The 20,494-nt window shown below is 39.3% G+C and overlaps 1 protein-coding gene across 3 annotated transcripts; it reads right to left on the bottom strand.

Moving 5' to 3' along the window:
• Positions 1-4,575: 4,575 nt before the first annotated feature.
• Positions 4,576-17,973, bottom strand: adra1ab (adrenoceptor alpha 1Ab). 3 transcript variants are annotated; one of them, XM_027278564.1, is made up of 6 exons: positions 17,833-17,973; positions 15,475-15,515; positions 15,324-15,396; positions 12,793-13,668; positions 11,408-12,705; positions 4,576-6,169 (listed from the first exon to the last, which is right to left on the bottom strand). In XM_027278564.1, exons 5-6 carry the CDS (start codon positions 12,324-12,326, stop codon positions 5,694-5,696), a joined length of 1,395 nt encoding a protein of 464 aa, XP_027134365.1. In that variant the 5' UTR covers positions 12,327-12,705; positions 12,793-13,668; positions 15,324-15,396; positions 15,475-15,515; positions 17,833-17,973; the 3' UTR covers positions 4,576-5,693. The 3 variants fall into 3 exon arrangements, with proteins under 3 accessions (XP_027134365.1, XP_027134366.1, XP_027134364.1); XM_027278565.1 differs by lacking the exons at positions 12,793-13,668; positions 15,324-15,396; XM_027278563.1 differs by lacking the exons at positions 12,793-13,668; positions 15,324-15,396; positions 15,475-15,515.
• Positions 17,974-20,494: the final 2,521 nt, after the last annotated feature.

The following is a 20,494-nucleotide window of genomic DNA, read 5'->3' as shown; positions in this document are numbered from 1 at the left end:
AAAATGAAGAGATTGTATGCCTAGGCACTATGCGAGTAGCTGAGATGTGAAAGGTGTTCCGTCCAGAGTAACTTGAACAAATCAGGAAGGAGACCTCAGTGCACCACATGTCAGCTGACTGCTTTTCAAAGAAACGTTCAATGACATGCATCTCTCCTGCACACAGAGACTTCAAGTCTTTGCTAATTAATTTGTGTTCAAGGCTGTCAACATTCAATTTAGTTATTTCAAGTCCATGCACACAGTAAGCTTTAACAACTCCAGAAGAGGTCAGTTATTTTCTTCATTTATGCAACGAATGCGTGGAGTCATTCAAATATTTCTTTTGTGTTGTGTTATTTCTTTTATTGTGTGCTTTAACTTTCTTAGAAGCGGAATAGAAATGTGAGGAAGCTTAACAAAGCTCATTTTTACTTGAGCGTCTGCACTAACATCATGCCACACCGTTATATAAACTAGTTTGTATTCCTGTTCAGTCACTGTTTGGTTCTGGCAAAGAGCCTGCAGATGCACTGCCTGCTTCACTCAATGGAACAGATGCAGGATTTGTTTTTCTTTAAGATCTTCAAGGACCTGCACACATGGCCATATAGGTTTCTTTAGTGGTTGATAAACCTTTGCTCAAGTTGAAGTTTGGAGGAGCTGTGCTTGAAATAACATGAGGTGACCCAACTCAGCGTAACAGTTAGAACAATTGGTCTCTAGAAGAGGTTTAATCAGAGGAAACAAGTGCAAACATCTGTGTAGGCATCACATTTTGTCAAATGTTAGTCTATGAGCAACCCACATTATCATCCCAATACCCTGGGAAACTTATGAGTGTGAGCTGTCTTCCTTTTCTTAGAGCTTTTTTTTTTATGAATTAAATTATGTGGGAAGACAACCAGTCACAATACAGTGTGATTATAATGCAATATTATAACATGACTGTACCCCTGCCTTCATATTTATATTTAGTAGCTAAATTTGCTAGCATGTTTAATTGAATACGCAAAAGTATGATATCAGCTCGTCTAACTCAATAGTGTTTTATTTAAAAGATCCATGTGTAGGATTTAGTGGCATCTAGTGGAGGATGGACAGACTAGACACTGAGACCAGTGTTTAGTGTGTCCGTTCTGGGCTACTGTAGAAACATGGTGATTCAACATAGTGGACTCTGTGGAGGAGGACCTGTGGAAGACATAAGAAGCTCATTCAATACTCCTAAACTCTATCATTCTACAGATTGGCAGTAGTAGAGAGAAAGAGAAAAGGGAGGACCTCCTGCAACTTTTGCAGATGGATAGACCTTGCACCCATAATTCATTCAATTCAATTCATGGTGGACTGAAAATATAGACTATGTCTATAAAAGACAATCTGATGGAAGCACTCGCATAAAGAAACGTGATTAACTTTTTTCCAAACTTTTAAATCTGTATAATTGCTAAAATGAAGGACATCTGGATTATTAGAGTTGTCAGCATTTCAACAAACAATTTACAAATTCAACAGACACGACAAATTAGCATTGGTTCAGATAAATGTAAGTCCAGTAATAACTCTCCTTTTGTCTTTGTCAACATGATTGATGAGACTGAGACTGAACCAATATGTAAATATACTGTAAAAGTAAAAGGTGCAGAGTATGTGATCATTTACATTTACAGACTACAAATGTATATGCACACAACAAATTAAGCAGTTATTCATTTTTAGTTGTATTAACATTTTGTATGCAGCTGTGGTCCAATCCATCCAACTAAATAAATACTTAAATCTGCTCCACAGGAAGAACATTTGCCAAAAAAAAAAAAAGATTGCCTTGGCATAAAACTTTAAATAAAAGAACCTTGTCCAATTTAATTCACGCTGACTGACAGGAATTTATCACCTTTTGTGTTGCAACATATCATCTTAACGTTCAGTGGAACAGAAAATGTTTCAAGTAAATAACAGAGTGGGGAAATTAGCAACGCCAATGCCAAGACTCGCATTTGCAAGTAGGCTACTCCATTTAGTAGATTTGCACAAACATCAGTGGAGACACCTATGTTATTATTTACACCTGAGAGCATCTGGCACACAAGAGTATCATTAAGTAGTTGTGCAGTGGGTGGATATGATGTAGTTAGAAACTTTTTCATAGCTTTCCCACATAATCTTACTGTACAAACTATTGTTGCCAGAAGAGGACTCTCAGAGGAAATTCCAGGCAAGTCTTCTGGTTTGACACACAGCTTGAACTACATTTCCCATCATCGCAAATAATGAGGCCTCTTTGACATCCTGGTGCAGTTACAATTCTTGTCATTTGCTTTACTCTGCTGCTCAGCATCCGTATTAATCATCTGTAATGAAGCATCACTCTGCTAAGTCAACTGATTAAGTTAAACAGCACACACTTTTCTTTCCAGTAGTTGTAACGCGGATCCATTTATCACAACAATGTTTGCCTTCTTATGACAGCTGCTGCAACACTGTTTGAATCCTGCACTGTTTTTTGGTGGGGTTTTTTTGTAAAATGAGAGCTGCATGCTTAAAAGGAATCTAATGAATTCATTTCCATAAATATTATCTGTACTGAGGAGGAACATCAACACTTGACTGCTATTCACACAGACAAAAACAAAAATATCACAAACTGCCCTCAAACACATACAGGTGTACGCACACGGTTGGACACAAATTCACTTGAGCACGGTTGTGCCCACACAGAAAGCAAAGCACAGAGTGGTTTGATGATTCTGCCTCTGCTAGGGTCCCTCCAGCACTGATATTGTGTTATGAATCATTAGTTTTAAGGGTTTTTGTTTTTCTTTTCTCTCTGGAAGCCAATACAAGGCAGCGTCTGCTGTGTAAAGATGTGAATTCGAGCAAAATAGGAGGGTTTTTTGATTGTGCATGTTGTTTTGACATTCACAAGAAACAGTCACTGGAGATTAAAATGATATTTCCCAAGGAAAATATGCAAATGTAATACAAATGTTTGCATGAAATGTTATTCTATCTACTATTCTATCTGCTGATAGATAGAGACTATACCTGTATGTACGGTATATACCTTTTTTTTATGCCTATGTAATGGCAACTTGTTGCCTAATGCAGTGTAACATTGAGTTTTTGGCTGCATAGTTTCAGAAAACAAGAGCTGCATATTCATTAGTTGTCTCAGACAGCATTATTGTAAAGTGTGGGAGCTTAAAGAGTTTCCGCAGAGACATTATCCTCCTGAACAGTCACGTAATGTTAGTGGTAAAGTACAGCAATGCAGAATGAAGGCATCCTATTTCCTAACCTAAGGCGACTGTAAAATGACAGATCATTTGTCTTCTAGAAAGTCTGTCAACATCCTGCTTTTCTTAGATAAGAATTCTCAGGTATTCATCACTGTTAAGTTATCTGCAGGGTAGAAAAATGTCTTTAATTCAAACGCAGCAAAGAAAAACAACATCAGGATCGTGTGCTTTGGGAGCCTGAAGACACCTTAAACATGTTTATTAAAGCTATTAGTGAATGTTCATGACATGCCTTTTTTATTGAAACATTCAAATTATCTTGACAATGGATCACAATTTTCGATGATGAATGTGCTTTGTTTTGATAATTAATAAAATCACTTCACAGAGGACAGGTTGTCACATAGACTCTCACAAAGAAAGTACAACGCAATCCAACACAATCGCCTGCAAAGGTTACCTTTTGGAAAGCTTTCAGTTTTCGTTCTGTCTGGTCATCTGTCTGGATTTTAATTAACTGAGGCTCCAGTGTTAGAGAGAGTCTACTTGTGTGTTGTTTTGTTAAAAGTTACAGTAATATATTGTTGTAACTTCTGCTGCTCCACTGATTTAATTTATTTAAAGTTAATTGCCATTTCATAATGTCACAATTTTATTTTGTCCACCTCCTGTGGACAAGGGCAATGGTTTGTGAAATGAATACCAACAACCCTACAATAATGTCCTTAATAAGAAAACGATTTTAGAACTCATTTCCAAGTTGTCTACTAAAGAAAAGTCATATTTAAAGCTCCATTAATCAACCGTTTCTGAATTGACAATGATTTCATTGAGTGCAGTCTTGAAACCTATCGCCTCTGACAACTATCATTGTTTTACCTGGAAAACAGATATCTGGGCTGAGACTTCCTTTACAATCTGATAGCAACTTGAGAGGCGCAGAGGCGAGTATGACGACAAAGACACATTTAATCTAATCTCTTTGAACAGATATCGGCAAATAACTTTAAAAAAGCTCTAGATTGGTCAGATTACTTGGACTATAAATGGAAACTTGAACTCTTCAAAAAACTTCTTGGCCTATAGATTCTGCATTTGTATGCAGATATCTGTTGATAGAGATTAAATGAGTTGGTAAACTCATTGACTGTTCTGACCACCAAATGGCAGACAGAACATGAAGAAAGCTGAAAATCTAACAGCTCAAGAGCCAGATATTTACTTTAAGAATCTGTGGAGATCCAACTATAAAAGGAGGATGAATGTTGGACTCACATTCACACAAACAAGACTCAACTGGGATTGTAATGTTGTCAAGGATGCTAGCCACAACAGCTTCATAAGTTGTGCGTCTGTCAGCTTTATTTGGAGTTCTTTTGCTTCCTACAAGACAAAAATCAACACTGCAGCTTTAAAAAAACAACACAGAGACGGATGAACAAAGATGTCAGCCAGGCACTGCTTGAATTACTCATGCATCAGTTGCAACAGAACAACCAGAAAAATCTGTAATTTCCTTGTGTTTGCATGGGGAAAACATGTCTCTGGAGAACTGTACCGGCAGAAAACTAGCAGTCATACATAGTCACCAAATACTGAGAGACACTACATCTGACACCTTTTTATTTATTTAACAATGCCAGAAGCTTTGATATCAAACATTAAAAGCGGATTCAACACACCCACACAGCCTCAGCAACAACAGAAACTGAACATTAAAAGCTCTGCTGGGGTTGAATGAAGGGCTTTTGTTTGAAACCGTACTGTACTGTAAGGTTTTTATGGTATTTAACCATACCTAAATAACAAATGATATTTCTCTTTCTCCATCAAGTCACATATAATACACTCAGCTTGTTCTGAGCTGTCAGTGAATGCTAATTATTCTGGGATTAATGAGATCTTATGTATCTATTATCTTTATAAGTATCTTGTCCTTACAGGGTTTTGTGCAATCTGCAGAAAAAACTGCTAATGATGAAAGAATTCATGTCTCAAGAGTTCTTTTAAAATGTCATTACAGTAAGATGCTATCATACCTTTTATTCCTCACCAAGCACTGATGGGTACCAACACTATCTTAGTATTCATACTTCAAACATGGTTTGTGTGTCACATTATTTAATTTTAAAATAATTAATAAAGAGGTTTGTAGATTTTCCTAGTCTTTTGCTGTGTGTTGTTACTCCTCAGTCTTCTGCGTGCACATGCAATACTCTGTCCAAGAACAGCTGGATGTTATTCATTCAAACACAAGTCATATTTTCTTTGACACACTGGGCATGAAGCCTTAAGGCAACAGTGTTATCCTCAGCCTGTTCTGGAGTCAAGTGACTATTGTCTTTTCCTTCCTCTGATGTATTTGAGGAGCATACATATACATAGAAACTTGTACGTAAGTGTGTCCCCCGAGGCAAAACTGAAGTACAAGATCGGATGTTCGGAAGTTCCTCCATTATCTCAACATGCCAATCAAACAGCCTCTCCTGTAATGCCAAGAGAAAGGCGCAAGACTTTAGTTGATTCCTGACTGGAGGGGTTCTGTGGTACCGGCGTTTGACTTGCAGAGAAACACCAAGCCTTCAGCAGACTCTTACTCTGGATCTGTGCACTTTGAGCCTGATCTGGACCACCGACAGATGAGGAAGAGGTTGAAAGTGCCCTGCAGCAACACCACGAGGAAAGATTGACACAGCTTTGAGCTGAGACAACAGAGGTATTAGATGTAGGGCCTAGACTGGAGGGGTGGGTGTTCATGTGTCCTTGTGATTTGGCAGTCTGCATCCCGGTTCTTAGGCAGCGACCACGGAGCACATTTTGGAAGGCTTTCTTGAACTCCCGGTTGAAGCATGGGTAGATAATGGGGTTAATGCAGCTGTTGAGGTAACCCAGCCAGAAGGTTATCTTAAAGATGGTTTCAGGAGGCTTACAGGATGGGAAGATAGATCCTAAAAAACACACAAAGAGACAAATCTAAATTTGATTGGAAACAGACTAATACTTCAAGTACCAGTTAGAACTATAAAGCAGAAAAATAAAGAAAATAAAGGTTTTTCAATTCCAGACTGATTTGTATGAGAAAAACATTATAAAACAGTATAAATAGTGGACAGAGATTCCCAGTTTGTGAAGTCAAGCCAAAGCCAAAGTGTCTGCATTCTTTCCGATGGCCATCAGGGGGCAGCTCTAGGTCCGATTGCATCAAGTTAGATGTAAAAATGACCCTACTTCTCACTTTATTATTTATTACCTCAGGAAACAGTTTGCTCATGAGTTTATCGTCTCAGTCGCTACTTTCAAGTCTTCTCCCGTACAACATGATGTTCATTATGTAAATTATGATGCCATTATGAGTAAAATAGGTGATAAAGCATTTGTGAAACATATTTTAGTGTGCCGCTTAACTGTAATACATCAAATAGTGTGAGCAGGCAGGTTGCCAAGTTTTCCTGGAAAAATCAGCTGACAGAAGCCCCACAGTCTTATCCAAATATGGTCATTTCTGACTCTGCAAAACCAAGATGGTAACGTCCGCAATACCAGACTCAAGGCTTTAATGCTTTAATGGTTGTTGCATTTCTTTTTTTTTTTTAATCACAGCAATCCTTCACAGTGGGTTCAAACATGATGCCATTGATGAGCAGCAGTCCCTTCATTTTATGAGCTGGCAAACATATTGTACTGTGCTGAAGGGAAGATGGGCTCCAAGTGCTTTTGAGCACAAAACAGGCTTTCCAAGTGCACGGGAAAAATGCAAAGTAAAAGATTCAGAGGTTTTTCAAACACATCATTTGCTCAGAGTTTGAATGAGCACTGTGCTCTGAGCTGTGAAGGTCTGTCTCAATTGAAATGCAGAACTATTCTCTGATGGCTGCCTTGGGAGGCTACAGGGTGACTGAGGATGCCTCCTAGCATTACAGCCCATTAAGCCTCACGCTTGTTATCTATAATAGCTTTCATAGCAGGGAGCAATAGTTTGGTTCATTCCATTTCATCTCATAGTTGAAACCCATTCTGCTCCAGTGTGGTGTTTTATTTGGTCTACTTGGCTGCTTGTAATTGAATTTTTTTCAAAGCACAGGGTGCTGGTGAGGGAAGAAGGTCTTGATGTGTTCATGGAGCAAAACATGCCATCAAGTCACATTATACAAATAGCTCAGGGCTAAACAGCTTGTGTATCACAATAGCTGTAGCTATAGAGCAAAGCCACAGGAGGCTTGCTGTTAGATCTAGGTTTATCTTGAGCATAGTGGTATGACTTTATGGATGTCAGTGTTGGTCTGTCCGTCAGTTGGATGGTCATACTTATTTTGGTGATCCCATGAGGTTGACATTTTTGGTTGTCATATAGATAACCATGAAATTTGGTACAAATATCCCCAGGGCCCAGAGGATGAATCCTAATAATTTGGTGATCTCCTGACCTTTCACCACAACCAAAGCCATTGGTAGGTGTTTTCACTAATTGAGTAAAACATGTTAACATCTATGGGATGGGCTGTTAATAATTTGCCAGATATTATCATGCTAACATGCTAAATTAAGCATCCGTCTTAATTCGTATACTTCTGTTTAGTACACTGTACTTCCTGCGTACTGCAATCATTTCGGCAGGGTAGTGTCGTCTCAAGTACAGCTGTTGGAAATGACAGACACAACATTTTACTGCTTTTCTTCTTGCAACCATGCAGAGCATTTGTGCCAACATTTAACCTCCAAAATATAATATAAAACAATATGTACAACTTACATTTATATATTATGGTATTCCACACTCAATTTATTGACGTGTAAGAGACCACTCTAATATTTTCCCCTTGTTTCCTTTGTGTTTCTGTCCGTCTTGTGTGTGTGTGTGTGTGTGTGTGTGTGTGTGTGTGTGTGTGTGTGTGTTTGTGTGTGTTTGTGTTTGTGTGTTGCCGGGCGTGACCTCTGATACCCTCTCACCTGCCTGATCATCTTCACTTCTCATCATCCAATCACCAGTGCAGTATATGACCCCAGTTTAACCTCAGACTCTGCCGGATCATTCAGCCTCCCTTGCGGTAACAATGCTACAGCCAAATTTAGTACTCTTTGTCTCTGCTCCAGTTTTTTGGATTTTTTTTTTGCTAACCCTCTCTGTGCCTCAGGATTCCTGCCTGCCATGTCTAGTCCTATCTCATTATCACTCCTGTCTCTAGAAATCAGCCGCCACCAGCCCTGCACTGCTAGATTCTCCTCACCACCTGGCATCCACCTTCCCCTGCACTGTTCACCCCTCTGGCTTTGTTCAATAAGCCTTTTTAAGCTATACTCTCCAGTCTCCAGCTATGTTTGTGCTTTGTGGCCGCTTACATTCTATGTAACTTCTATGTAATTGAATCTATATCTGTATAAGTAGTAGTAATATATTAGTGTCACTACAAAGTTTATCCAGTAGAATCCACTGCAATTAATGATACTGTAGCAGTTTGAGAGAAGAAGCAGTTCTTAGCAATGGCAACTCTGTCTTTTAACACTGGGGAACTTCAGTCCTATCAGCTGAATATACCTGGTGTCAAGAAACATAATTAAAAATGAACACATCAACAAGCAAAAAATGACAATTACTAAAATAAACTGCCATTTTCTGGAGAGACACATTACAAACGTAAAAGAAAACCAAAAATAACATTTGCATTTTGAATATGACAAACTTATCAAACTCAGTTCAGCACTAGGCAGGACATGATGGATTTGGTGGGCCATCACTATCACTACAATACTCAGCATTGTCTGCAGCACATGTAGCAGATTGCAGTGCATCACAGCTGAGCACACAGAGGTGGAGTCATATTGTCACTACTAGCGAGTCAGCTATAATTTGTCAGAGCAGTGAGTAACATCACAGGCTAAAGGGTAAGGTTTAAGAAAGCAGCCTCCTGAGTACTTTGGCATAGTGCAGTGCAAAAAGGTGCACAGTCCACACAGAAAAGTCTATTTTCATTCCAGCTCAAGCATTCACCATGTCAGTAATCTGTGAATTTTTACACTCTAAAATCAGTTTAAAAAACTGAATGCCAGTCAGGCTCTACAACAAAGAAACTCCAAAATATTCAATTTACAATCACATTAAATAGTGCAAAGCGGAAAATCGTTACATTCAAGAGGCTTCTGCGTAACGCATAATTAATAATTAGGCCTTTTTCACAGCCAACGTTTTGCAAAAACATGTGTTACTAATAACATTAACTATAGCTTTGCTCTATTCAACTGTGTCAGTAAACTATGGCAGTGTGACAGTGAGCTGGCGTGAAACCAAAGCAGCAAAATGGAATTAAGCCATCTTTAATTTACACCTGTGCTTTTTGCATGTCAACAGTCTATTGGATAAATGTTCCAGCTATGAAAAAAGTAGACCTTGAGTTGGTATGGTTAAACTAAAACGACTTAGATTTATTTTTTGTATCATGTTAATCCCTGTATTAAAAGACCTTACAATCTAATTAACGAACCAGCTCACAGTTTTCAATAAAGCAAACCTCTTGTTTACATTTGGATTACACATTGGGCCTAGTTATGAATGTACACACTGGAAAATGAAAGAATAACACGTATTATTTGTCCAGATGATGTGTTTCATCCACGTCTCCTCCATCCTGTATAATAAACTGTTCCCTCCTTCAATAAGATTACAGTCTGTGTAACCAAATACACATTTCAGCAATAATCTCACCATCTGTGACCTGGGAGGTAACTGCTGACAGACCACTACCTTTAAATACACACTGGTCCACAGTGACATTCACTTATCTCAGTCAAGCCATACGAGTTATTTCAGACCCAATTAAGATTTGAGATTAGGCCTCACAACGCTTGGTTTCTGTTCACTCCTACATCTATGATAACATCACTGTTATCTGCTTCTTGAGTGTGACAAAATGTAGGTATAATTTATTAAAGATAAAGTCGAGACTATCTGGCTTACTGGACATTTACCTTTTCCCGAGCTCCTGATATTGTTAACTGGAGCTTGTATCTCCAGGAATGTTTGACTACAGCAGCAGCAATAACACACAGTCAGTTCATTTCTGTTCAGTTTAGCCTCTGCTAAAGTTTTAATTAACATCTTATATGTTTTTCAGAATAAAGCAGCCCTCTAGACATATCAAAGAAACAATTATTTCTCTCATTATGACCTCAATTAATTTCTGAATAATTTAAATCCCTTTTGGATTTAGAGACTACATTATTTCCTGAAACTGTAAAGCAGATTAGTCATTTTAAAGTTCTCCTTTTCATAATTTTCCAAAATGTTTTGCACCATTTTGTGTCTTTTATTAGCTCACTGTCGTTGCATTCACGTTATTCAGAAAGATATATCTGTGTGAAGCCTTTTAAAAACACAGAAAATTGTTCAACAACACTTAATACTATTGCATAAGAGATTTTATAGCTTCCAAAAGTGCAGCTCTTGAACTACACAAAGATGGTAGATGGCAGCTTATCATTTTCAGATGATGGCTAATGGGTTCCAGGATTCCCCCTTGATGAATTTTGTATGACATATCAGTAAGCTTGTTTTGTTGAACAAGGAAATCAGTAAAATGTTAACCGCAAATGTACTTGTTATCCATTATCAACTATCACCAGCATCATTAAAACCTTTTTCTGGTTATGCTTTGGCATTGGCAGCACTTGGTCAAAGGTTAGAAAAGATCATGGTCTGTTTCAACACAGAAAAGGTTATTTTTCTTTATGAAATTCTGATCTTTTGTTCCTTTGTTGCCTAAACCTTAGAAGAGGCCTGAGTCTGGACTTGACCCCTGGACTTCAGTGTCACAGTCCTGCACTCAGCAATGCTAGTTGTTTCACAATGAAGACATTGTACTACATTTACCTCTAAGAAACTTAAAAACTTTTTTCAGCAGTCCACAAGCGTCCAAAAAGCATTGGTGCTGCAGGTTTAAGAAAAGAGTCACAAGTCAGGAAACACATTAAAAACCTTGTGTCCTGCAGACAGAATAATTTTGGATCCAGACAGTCTTTGAGGATCCTAAAATTATATTAAAAAGAGCTGTAAGGGATGTTTTCAGATTTCTAGGGATTTGTCTTTCAGAGAAACAGACCCTCAGCTTTGTGATGTGAATATACTAATAATACGTGAAAAGGCACAAACTGGGGTTATGTCAAGATAAAAACAGAAGTGGATGGGGGGTACCTACCAATGGGCAAAACCAGGAAAAAAGGCAGCCAGCACAGAATAAAGCACCCGACAACAATGCCAAGAGTCTTGGCTGCCTTCTTTTCTCTTGAGAACTTCAAAAGACTCGGCAGAGAAAAAGTGGCGTGTTTATGCCTCGCGGTAACTTCGTTTTCATCCTCCTGCTTCACCTTTTGAGCAGCATTACCTCTGTGAATCCTCAGCATCACCCCCTCTGTCTCAACTCCATCTCCCTTACTTCCCTCACTAAGAGTTTTTGTCTCTCTCCTTGCAACAGTATAAACACGGCAGTACATAGCCAGGATGATGGCCAGAGGTATATAGAAAGATCCCAGTGCTGAGAACAAAGCGTAGCCGGGCTCCTCCGTAATTCGGCACTCTGTTTCATCTTCTGGGTCGGGCTCCTTCCATCCAAACAGAGGGCCCACAGATATAGCTGCTGAAAGTCCCCAGAGAGCAGCCACCGCAGCCAGGCCTCGTCTCCCTGTAGCAATGGCAGGGTAGCGCAGAGGATAGCTGACCGCCAGATAGCGGTCGATAGAGATGACACACAGGCTGAGGATAGAGGCAGTGCAGCAGAGGACATCCAGGGCGGCCCAGACACTGCAGAAGGACCGACCAAACACCCATCTGCCGAGAGCCTCTGAGGTGGCGGAGAAGGGCAGGACAGCAGAGCTGAGCAGCAGGTCTGCCGCAGCCAGGTTGGCAATGAAATAGTGCGTCACAGAGCGCCACTGGTGGTGGAATAACACTGACAGGATGACAAGGATGTTGCCAAGGACCCCGAACACCGCAAACACCACCAGCACTATCCCCAAAACCACCACCTTGGTTACGTCCACCTCCGGGTAGGCAGGGGAGCTGCAGTTGGGACAGCGATCTGCTCCAGAGTAAACAGTCACGTTCTCAGCAGGAACCATTGTAATCTGTTGGGGGTTATTAAGTTCTTGCAGATTGATGACACTCAGGCGACATCTGTTCCTTAATTACTACAGATTTAGTAACTCTTCCTTTTTCTGCTGCTCCCAATGCAGAAGATAAAAGCTTTTCCTGCTGCATAAACTGCCTTTTAAGTTAATTTGTAGATGCAGTGGCTGTTGTCAACGTGCCACCAATCACGTGGCCTTGGCCAGGGTTCCTTGGCAGAATGTCATCTTTAGAAAGAGAAACACTGACCACTGTTTGTCACATTGAGTCCAGAATAGCTTAATAGAAACGACAAATATTCATGTTTGATGTGGCAGTCACCGATGGATTTGGGATATCACGTCCAGCCTGAAAGGCTTTATTGCAGTAAACCTGTTAAAACAAGAAAAGAGATAAAACATAATTTACTAACATATTCATATCCAAGCATTTTATGAAAACCCAAAACAGGCTTATTACCTTATGCTGTTCCTTTCTTTGGCAGTGTACGAGCAAATCAAAACATTACACATAAAATAACACATTAAGGTAAACTTCTGAAAAAAGAATATTGCTCAACAGCCCTCAGTCATGATTAAAAGCTAAAAATACAACTTAATAGTCTCTTTTTTAGAGGACACAGCCTCTCTATTTGCAAATTATTCACCCTTCATTACAGATGCATTAGAGAAAACAGAGGCTATGCTTCAGTGAGCTAAGAGGCATTCACAATTTCTTTTCATCCAAAAAAACATTACAGCCTACTCGTCGTTTTGACTCTGCAAGCAAACAACTGACAACCATTAACCATCCTATTATTAATATCTGATTCTGGTTTAACCTTTATTTAACCAGACAGATCGATTATAACAAAACATCCATTTGTAACTACTGTGAGAAAGCGTAGAGCTCTTCAGCAGCGAGGGGGGGGGGGGGGGCGAGGATTATAATAGAAAAGAAAAAAAAAAAAGAAAAGATAAAAAATATAATCAAAAACAACAGGGTTAGAGACAAGGACACCACAGCAGCAATAATAATCCCTGGGGCAAAAAGAAAATCATCTGTGGCATTATGAGAAAACCAGGCAGCCATGCAGGGAATACAAAGATTAATGAAAGCAGAGATTTTATTTTTTTTTAAGAGCAGACATTCAGACGGAGCCTCTGATGACTTCCTTGAAGGTCTTAGAGCTGAGCTCTAACTCAACCGCCGAATGACAGGCCAGGAATTGAACCTTGAGGAGGGCACTAAATTACTGAAGACTTATGGCGAAGACTTCGGCTACTGATAGTCCCACTCAGTACCACTCTCACTGAACGTGTTGGAGAACTGGGATGTCAGTGAGTGAGATAAACCCTGGTGAGGAAAAAGGAAGAACCAAAAAGCAGCTCAGATAAAGCCTTTGGAGAGCGGAGTCACGCTTGTCACATGTTCATGCAGAATCAAAACATTTGATCACTCCACATCCCACCACGAGGTGGAACAGAATTCACCCAATAAAAACTTGATGCTGGGATCAGTAGCCACAGGGGCAGTGGAAATGAAATAGGCGGTGAACTGATATCTCAGACTGTTTCAGCAGAAGAGTTAAGCGCAGTGATATTTACAATACATTTTTGGTGGTAATGAGATTTCTCTGTGTGGTGAAGTGCCTGTGCAAAGAAGCAAGAGAGACCACCTGAGTTTGACGACTTGTGCTACTGTAAAAAAAAAAAAAAAGATTTACGATGAGGTACAAGAAGTGGAAACAATTCCAGAAAGGTCAAGCATTATTATCCAGGGAAATGCAAGAATGTATTATTACTCTTATGCAGCTCTGCAGCACTGTGCTTTACATCTCAAAGCAGAGCAATCTATAGCTGAAGGCAAAAAGAAGTTAGACAACATGAGCAGCAATTCTGGAACAGGTGATACATTTATATTCTGTATGGCAAGCCAAAGGGGGTCATAAATCGGGCTTTTCAAAACACGTTTTGTAAGAATTCAACGCGTGTTATAAGCTTATTTCACGCGTCCGATTGTTATTTCATGTGTACAATTGTTATTCTTCACGTCTCTTTACTGGCGTGAAAAGCGCCGTTGTCCATAATGATAATGATCTCCTCCCACTGATTTGAGTCCAGAGCAGTCGAACACAGATTTCCCTGTGCACTGATCTGCCCTGATGAAGCTAAGTTAAAATCACCTTATAGTACTGCTTGCTCATATCTGTCAACTTAATAGACAGGAGGGTAAGGAAAGTGAAATAAAAAACAACAGTGAAGGAAGATATCATGTTGAGTGATGAATTGACAGCTGATGTCCCAAGGCTACCACATGCTGCACCTATAGTCAACACAATTGCGTGTGAACGAGGTCGCTCTTTAATAAAGGACTAAGAGGAAAAAAAAGCAAAGCTGATAAAAATGGGAAAAGATTAAGAATTGCTAGGGAAACCTCTTCAAGAAAAAAAAAAGAAAAAACCTGAGGTCACTCAGGGTTCGAATCCAAGCAAAAAGAGCAGCAGACATAGCAAGCAGGCAACATCACCACTCACCCACCACATTCATAGAATATTATGTATCAAGTAACATATAAATGTGGTTGATGTCTAAATCTTTTTTTTTTTAAATAACAACAAACAAGCATCTGAAGTGAACAAGGCTTTATTCTTGGTTAAGTTGACAGATATGAGCAATATCTATAAACACTATAAGGTGTTTTTAAGAGAAAACTTGGCTTCATCAGGGCCGATCAGTGCACAGGGAAATCTGTGTTTGACTGCTCTGGACTCGAATCAGTGGGAGGAGATCATTATCATTATGGACAACGGCACTTTTCACGGCAGTAACGAAACGTGAAGAATAAGACGCGTGAAATAACAATCGGACGTGTGAAATAAGCTTATAACACGTGTTGAATTCTTACAAAATGTGTTTCGAAAAGCCCGATTTATGACCCCTTTGGCTTGCCATAATTCTGAAGCTGTTTGTCTAAAACATTTTGTTTACATGTGCTGTGTTGGTGCTCACCCTGAGGCTTAAAAAACACAGCTTCCTCTCTGAACATGTCTCTCTTCATGTCTTTCCCCCGTTTAATTCGGGCCTGTGTTAGTATGGAAGTGGCATGGTGATTACAGTGTGGTGACAAAATGATAAAGAGGTGTGAAATGTGTTAGATAACCTTTTCGGTCTGCTCCGTTATTGACTCCTGTCCCACCCTTTCTGTGAAGAAAGGAAGATTGTCAAACAAAATAGAAATGTAGTTAAGCTGCCCGTGTTTTGACAAAAGGGAGTGGGAATGCAAGAACAGGTAAGACACGTTCTTACATACAACTGTGCATCTCTTCAGATATGAAACTTAAGTGACTGACTGACAAGGTAGAGGAGGAATACAAAGAATGTCCAAGTGTCTAACATATTGACCTTTTTGGAGCTTCAATATTGATCGTTTCAGTCATTTATCAAGTATCAAAAATACCAAATATTTTTTTCTCATTACAGCTTCTCAAATGTGACAATTTGCTGCTTCTCTCTAGTTTATAGCATCATAAATGCAATACCTTGAGGTTTTGGACTGTTGGTCACAAGAAAACAAGCAAGTTGAAAACACTGCCCTCTGAGAATGTGGCTTGCTCAGTTCATTTGGAAAATATTCCATAAAGGCATTTTTCTTTCAGCTGACCAACAGCTCATCCCAATAACGAGACTGCATACATCCCTCATTCTCTGCAGGATGATATTTGATTAAAAGCTAACAGCGAACATCATTACACTCCCATTTACATCTAAAATTCAAAGGTGCATTGCTCATCTTATTGCATTAGTGGATCTCATGGAAAGATGGTGCTTTGCCCTTGAAGAAACTTTCCCCTCCCTTCTCCGTCTGAGTGGTCTTTACAGAACTGAAGCAAGTCAGCCAATTAAATCTATGATTGGACTCATAATTAGGATTTTGTTTTACGACAGACAATATTTAGAGAGCATATCAAATGGCTTAATGTAGCCTGACCATGGGCACATTCAATCATAACAGCGCTTTATAGGCATAGGACAGCAGTATTACCACAAGGGTAATGTGCACATCAAGTCTTCTTTCCAACATTTCATCTACGCAGCAGATCAGGAGGTCCTGTTCTATCACACTGTATCATATTGGCTGTTATTGTAACCTCATTATCATAGTCGATGTTTATTATAACCTGCTCACCTACTATCTTTTGTGCACAAGGGCTTAGGCTGCCATTATTACTTGTGTACTGTATCGATTTATTGTTTGATGAAATATGAATGCCAAAAATAGTGAATAAAAAATGGTCAGTTTCCAAGTTTCTTTTTTTTTACTACATACAGTTTAAAATCCACATCAAAAACAAATTTACAACAATAAAAATCAGAGAAATGAAGCAAATCCTCACATTTGACAAGCTGGAAACATCAAACATTGTCAAAAGTGCTGAAGCCATAATTCACAACAATTCTTAAATATTTAAAATATTTCTCCACAATTGCACCACTCAAATTCCTGGAGCTGAAAATGAAAGTTTCCTTCTGGTCGCAAACGTCACATCAAATATATGGAATCCAACATCTTTCTCAAGCACACACATGAATCTCCTCAACATAATATCCATTCGGCTGGCAATGTGGGCCACTGTAGACTTCATATGTTGTTTGTTTCTACAAACACTGTAATGTAACAGTTTCTGTCAGCTCTCTGGAGCAGTGCACTATCATGATGAATTACTGTACATTTGAAGTCCATTTCTAAAAAGGCTGCACTGCTGGAGGGGGGAGGAGGAGAGGGGGGGGCGGACTTGACTTTAAGTTCATAATTCAGAACCTCTGACATAAACCATATTGTTTTTTCAACCGTGAATAATAGCTTCACAGTGACCTACAGAAAGGACAAATTGCTGTTTTATCATAAGCTTTCTTACCTTTAGGTACGGAGGGTGCCGTATGCCCTACAGATTGTGAAGCAAATGTGTGATATTGGGCTTTATAAATAAAACTGACTTGACTTGACTTTCATGCATTTGAAGAGGCTGTGCTGTTAGTGTTTATTGCCAAACGGTAAATAAAGCCTAGAGAATTATTTAATTTCCCTGAGCTTCAAACCACAAGCTTCTGCAGCCTCTTCTACAACCATTCATCATTTTCTTTATATTCATAAAATATTCATATTTCCGATTCCTAATCTGTATTTATAGACTAAGGCGGCCTACCTGTTGAGGGAGGATGTTTTGAATATAAATCTAAATGAGCCTGTTCATTATAAATATGAGATCTTTCTGCATGTTTTGAAATATGAAAGGAATAAACAAACACTCACCATGAATTTGCATTATCCAACTAACTGATGGTGAAAGGTAAAGCAATTCTCACAATGTGCTCATTAGACAAAAAACCCAAACAATCAAAACATTCTCCACCTGATTACAAATAATCACAAATAATCACAATGAGCCATTAGGGAAATTAGAAGCCACTTAGTCTGTGAGTGAAGTGAGCAAAGGAAAATCAAAAAGAAGAGTCTTACCTTCTTCAGACACTGCACTGTAGTTTTGAAAAAAGGGAAACAATTCAGCTCATTTGCTCTGAGAGCGGCCATGCGTTGTTGTGTCCGCCACTGTCAACAGCGCTGGGAGCCCGGCTCCCTCCTGCCACCCTCCTGCCTCGTCCGGTGAGAAAGAAAGTAGTCACAGAGGACCAACCGACCTGATCCTCACAGGCCCCGCCCCCTGCCCGAGCTGCTCGTGTGTCTTAATTAAGGTGCGTTCACGAGCCAACTGACAAAATCACACACTTACTGTCCATTAATAATCATCAATGACTTAGGCAAACATTTTTTTTTTTTCAGATGTTTATTACAAGTAACATGGAAGGGAAGCATTTCTTGTAGGCCTACCAAGTGATAGACTGCTACTAATATTGTCTGTGTTGTTACTTCTCTTTGCATAGAGTTCCATTGTTAAAAAAAAAGAAGATTAAAAACACACCAATGAAGCATGACATTGCACTGAAGGACATGTTCCTTTATTACCCTGAATACACAGCATTCAGTATACACTGTCTGGCTTCTGGAAATACAGAGCACCAAATGTGAATTAATCCTCCACGTAAAATTGCCGCAAACAGACTATTTTCTACTTGTGGTTTGCACAGGACAAGGACATTTTCTGTTTATAATTTTACCTTTTTCATTTTTTATTTATTATTGTCAAATTTCTACAATTAGATTTTACTGAAAAACAACTTGCTCCATGACAAGGTGACACTGTCCTCAGCAGAATAACAGCAGCCCTTATTGTTAGTTTAAATGCTTAAAATGACCTTTGTTCATGTTTTCAGGTTAGATTAGCGTTGGTCAACTCAGTGACCAACTGACTGTAACACAGGAGGCTGTATTTCACATCCTGTCTTCTATCGGCAGTCAGTGTTGGATTCTTTTGACCACGATGACAACCTTTCTCTGACCTTAACAAAGTAGTTTTAGTTTCTGAAAGGAAACTGAACTTTAACCACAGAAGAGACAGAGCAGAAAACATTTGTGTGGGTAGGGACTTATTGCACAAGTTGAATCAAAAACTGATGGCTAGATTTCCACAAATCATTATTCACTGTATATATTCATAGTCTCCTGGGGGTGAATTATAATGTTTTTGGTGACTGACTTCTATTTGGATCACTGTTGGTCCAAAGTTCAAGCGGTGCTCCAGCAATATCCAAAGCTAATTGGCAGATCGTCAAGATTTTTTAGACAGATTCATGCTCCCCAGAGGTTGAACCAGTTTTTCCTATTCCTGTGAACCAACATATGGCTGAATATTTGCACACATGATATTTAAAAATGTTCTGAGATGATTGCAATGAAAATTGCAGACTGAATTCATGCTCCCATAAGGAGGGACTGATGGCGGCTGATAAGGCCTGGCTCACGGTTGGTGTTCCAATCCATCCCAGAGATGTTTCAGGGTTGAGGTCATTGCTCTGTACAAGCCAGTCAAATTCTATCAAACTATTTCTTTGTGGACCTGGCTTTGTGTATTGGGACACTGTCTTGTGGGCCAAAACACAAACAGTGTGTCTCCAACCAAAGTTGGCGACACACTGTTAGGAGGACTTCTAGTCAGTCAGGAGATGAGCAATATGTGCAGGGCCATGTGCTGAAGGGGATGACTCAGTCCTGGTGGTGCCTTGCTTTACTTTTTGGAGGGATTTCAGATCTACTGAGCTGGGTTGGGAGGGGTCTAGTATTACCTCAAAGATGACACATAGGCTATTTCTTGTCTCAGATTATTGTTTTATTGTTTAGAGATATTTATGGCCTCTGTGGCAGCTCTGTGACCTGATCACAGGTGTCTCAGATGCCGCTTAGGGCCCTGGTAGCAGTGTTCGCTCTGAGATTTTTTATCCACATGTCTCGAATGCCAGGGTGATGCATCTTCAAACCTCAGAGTTGTCTCATAAGTCTGCTGCCGCCGGGAGTATTGATCTAGTGTATGGATCTTTCTAGTCTATGAGTTTATATTGCTACTCTCAGTGTCTTTAAATTGTCCTTAGACATCCTTGTCTTGACCTTGTCTTGAAATGTTTTCTAGAACTTGAGAAATTTATATTGATCACAAAAAGTGAAATAAATAAATAAATATATATATATTTCTTGGATTTTGATTAGATTTTCTTTGATTTGTTTTTTCACCTCTGATTAAATACAACAGCAAGGTTTGCCAGGTGTAGTTCACAATCTTGTTATCAATATTTGGATCGTTATGCTGAGTGTTGGCTTCAGGCACATTGATATATATTCCTGTCTTTGAGAACAGAGCAGAAACTGCCTATTTAGATTCATGTCATGAATACTGCACAGGACAAACCTCCCAGAGTGTTGTGAGGAACATACACTTTGTTTTGCCCGGGCAGGGCTCTGCAGAGGCTTAGAAATTATATTCCATTATTTCACTGTTTGAAATGGAGGGAAGTGTTGATTAGTGTTTTTTATTTCATGTTAAGTTCTTTTAGCCCTGCTGGCAGTGTGGCTCCATGGAGGTCAGGCTGTCGGTGCACCACAGAATGAAATATCTAAACAACTGTTGGATGGATTCAATTTTGTACAGACATTCAAGGTCCCCAAAGACTTTGATGATTCTCAGACTTTTCTATCGAGCACCACAAGCAGTTCGAAATTTTCAGTTTTCAAG

Source organism: Larimichthys crocea, chromosome IV (genome assembly GCF_000972845.2).
Source record: "Larimichthys crocea isolate SSNF chromosome IV, L_crocea_2.0, whole genome shotgun sequence".
Classification (NCBI taxonomy): Eukaryota; Metazoa; Chordata; class Actinopteri; family Sciaenidae; genus Larimichthys; species Larimichthys crocea.
This window is presented reverse-complemented; position numbering and strand designations above follow the sequence as displayed.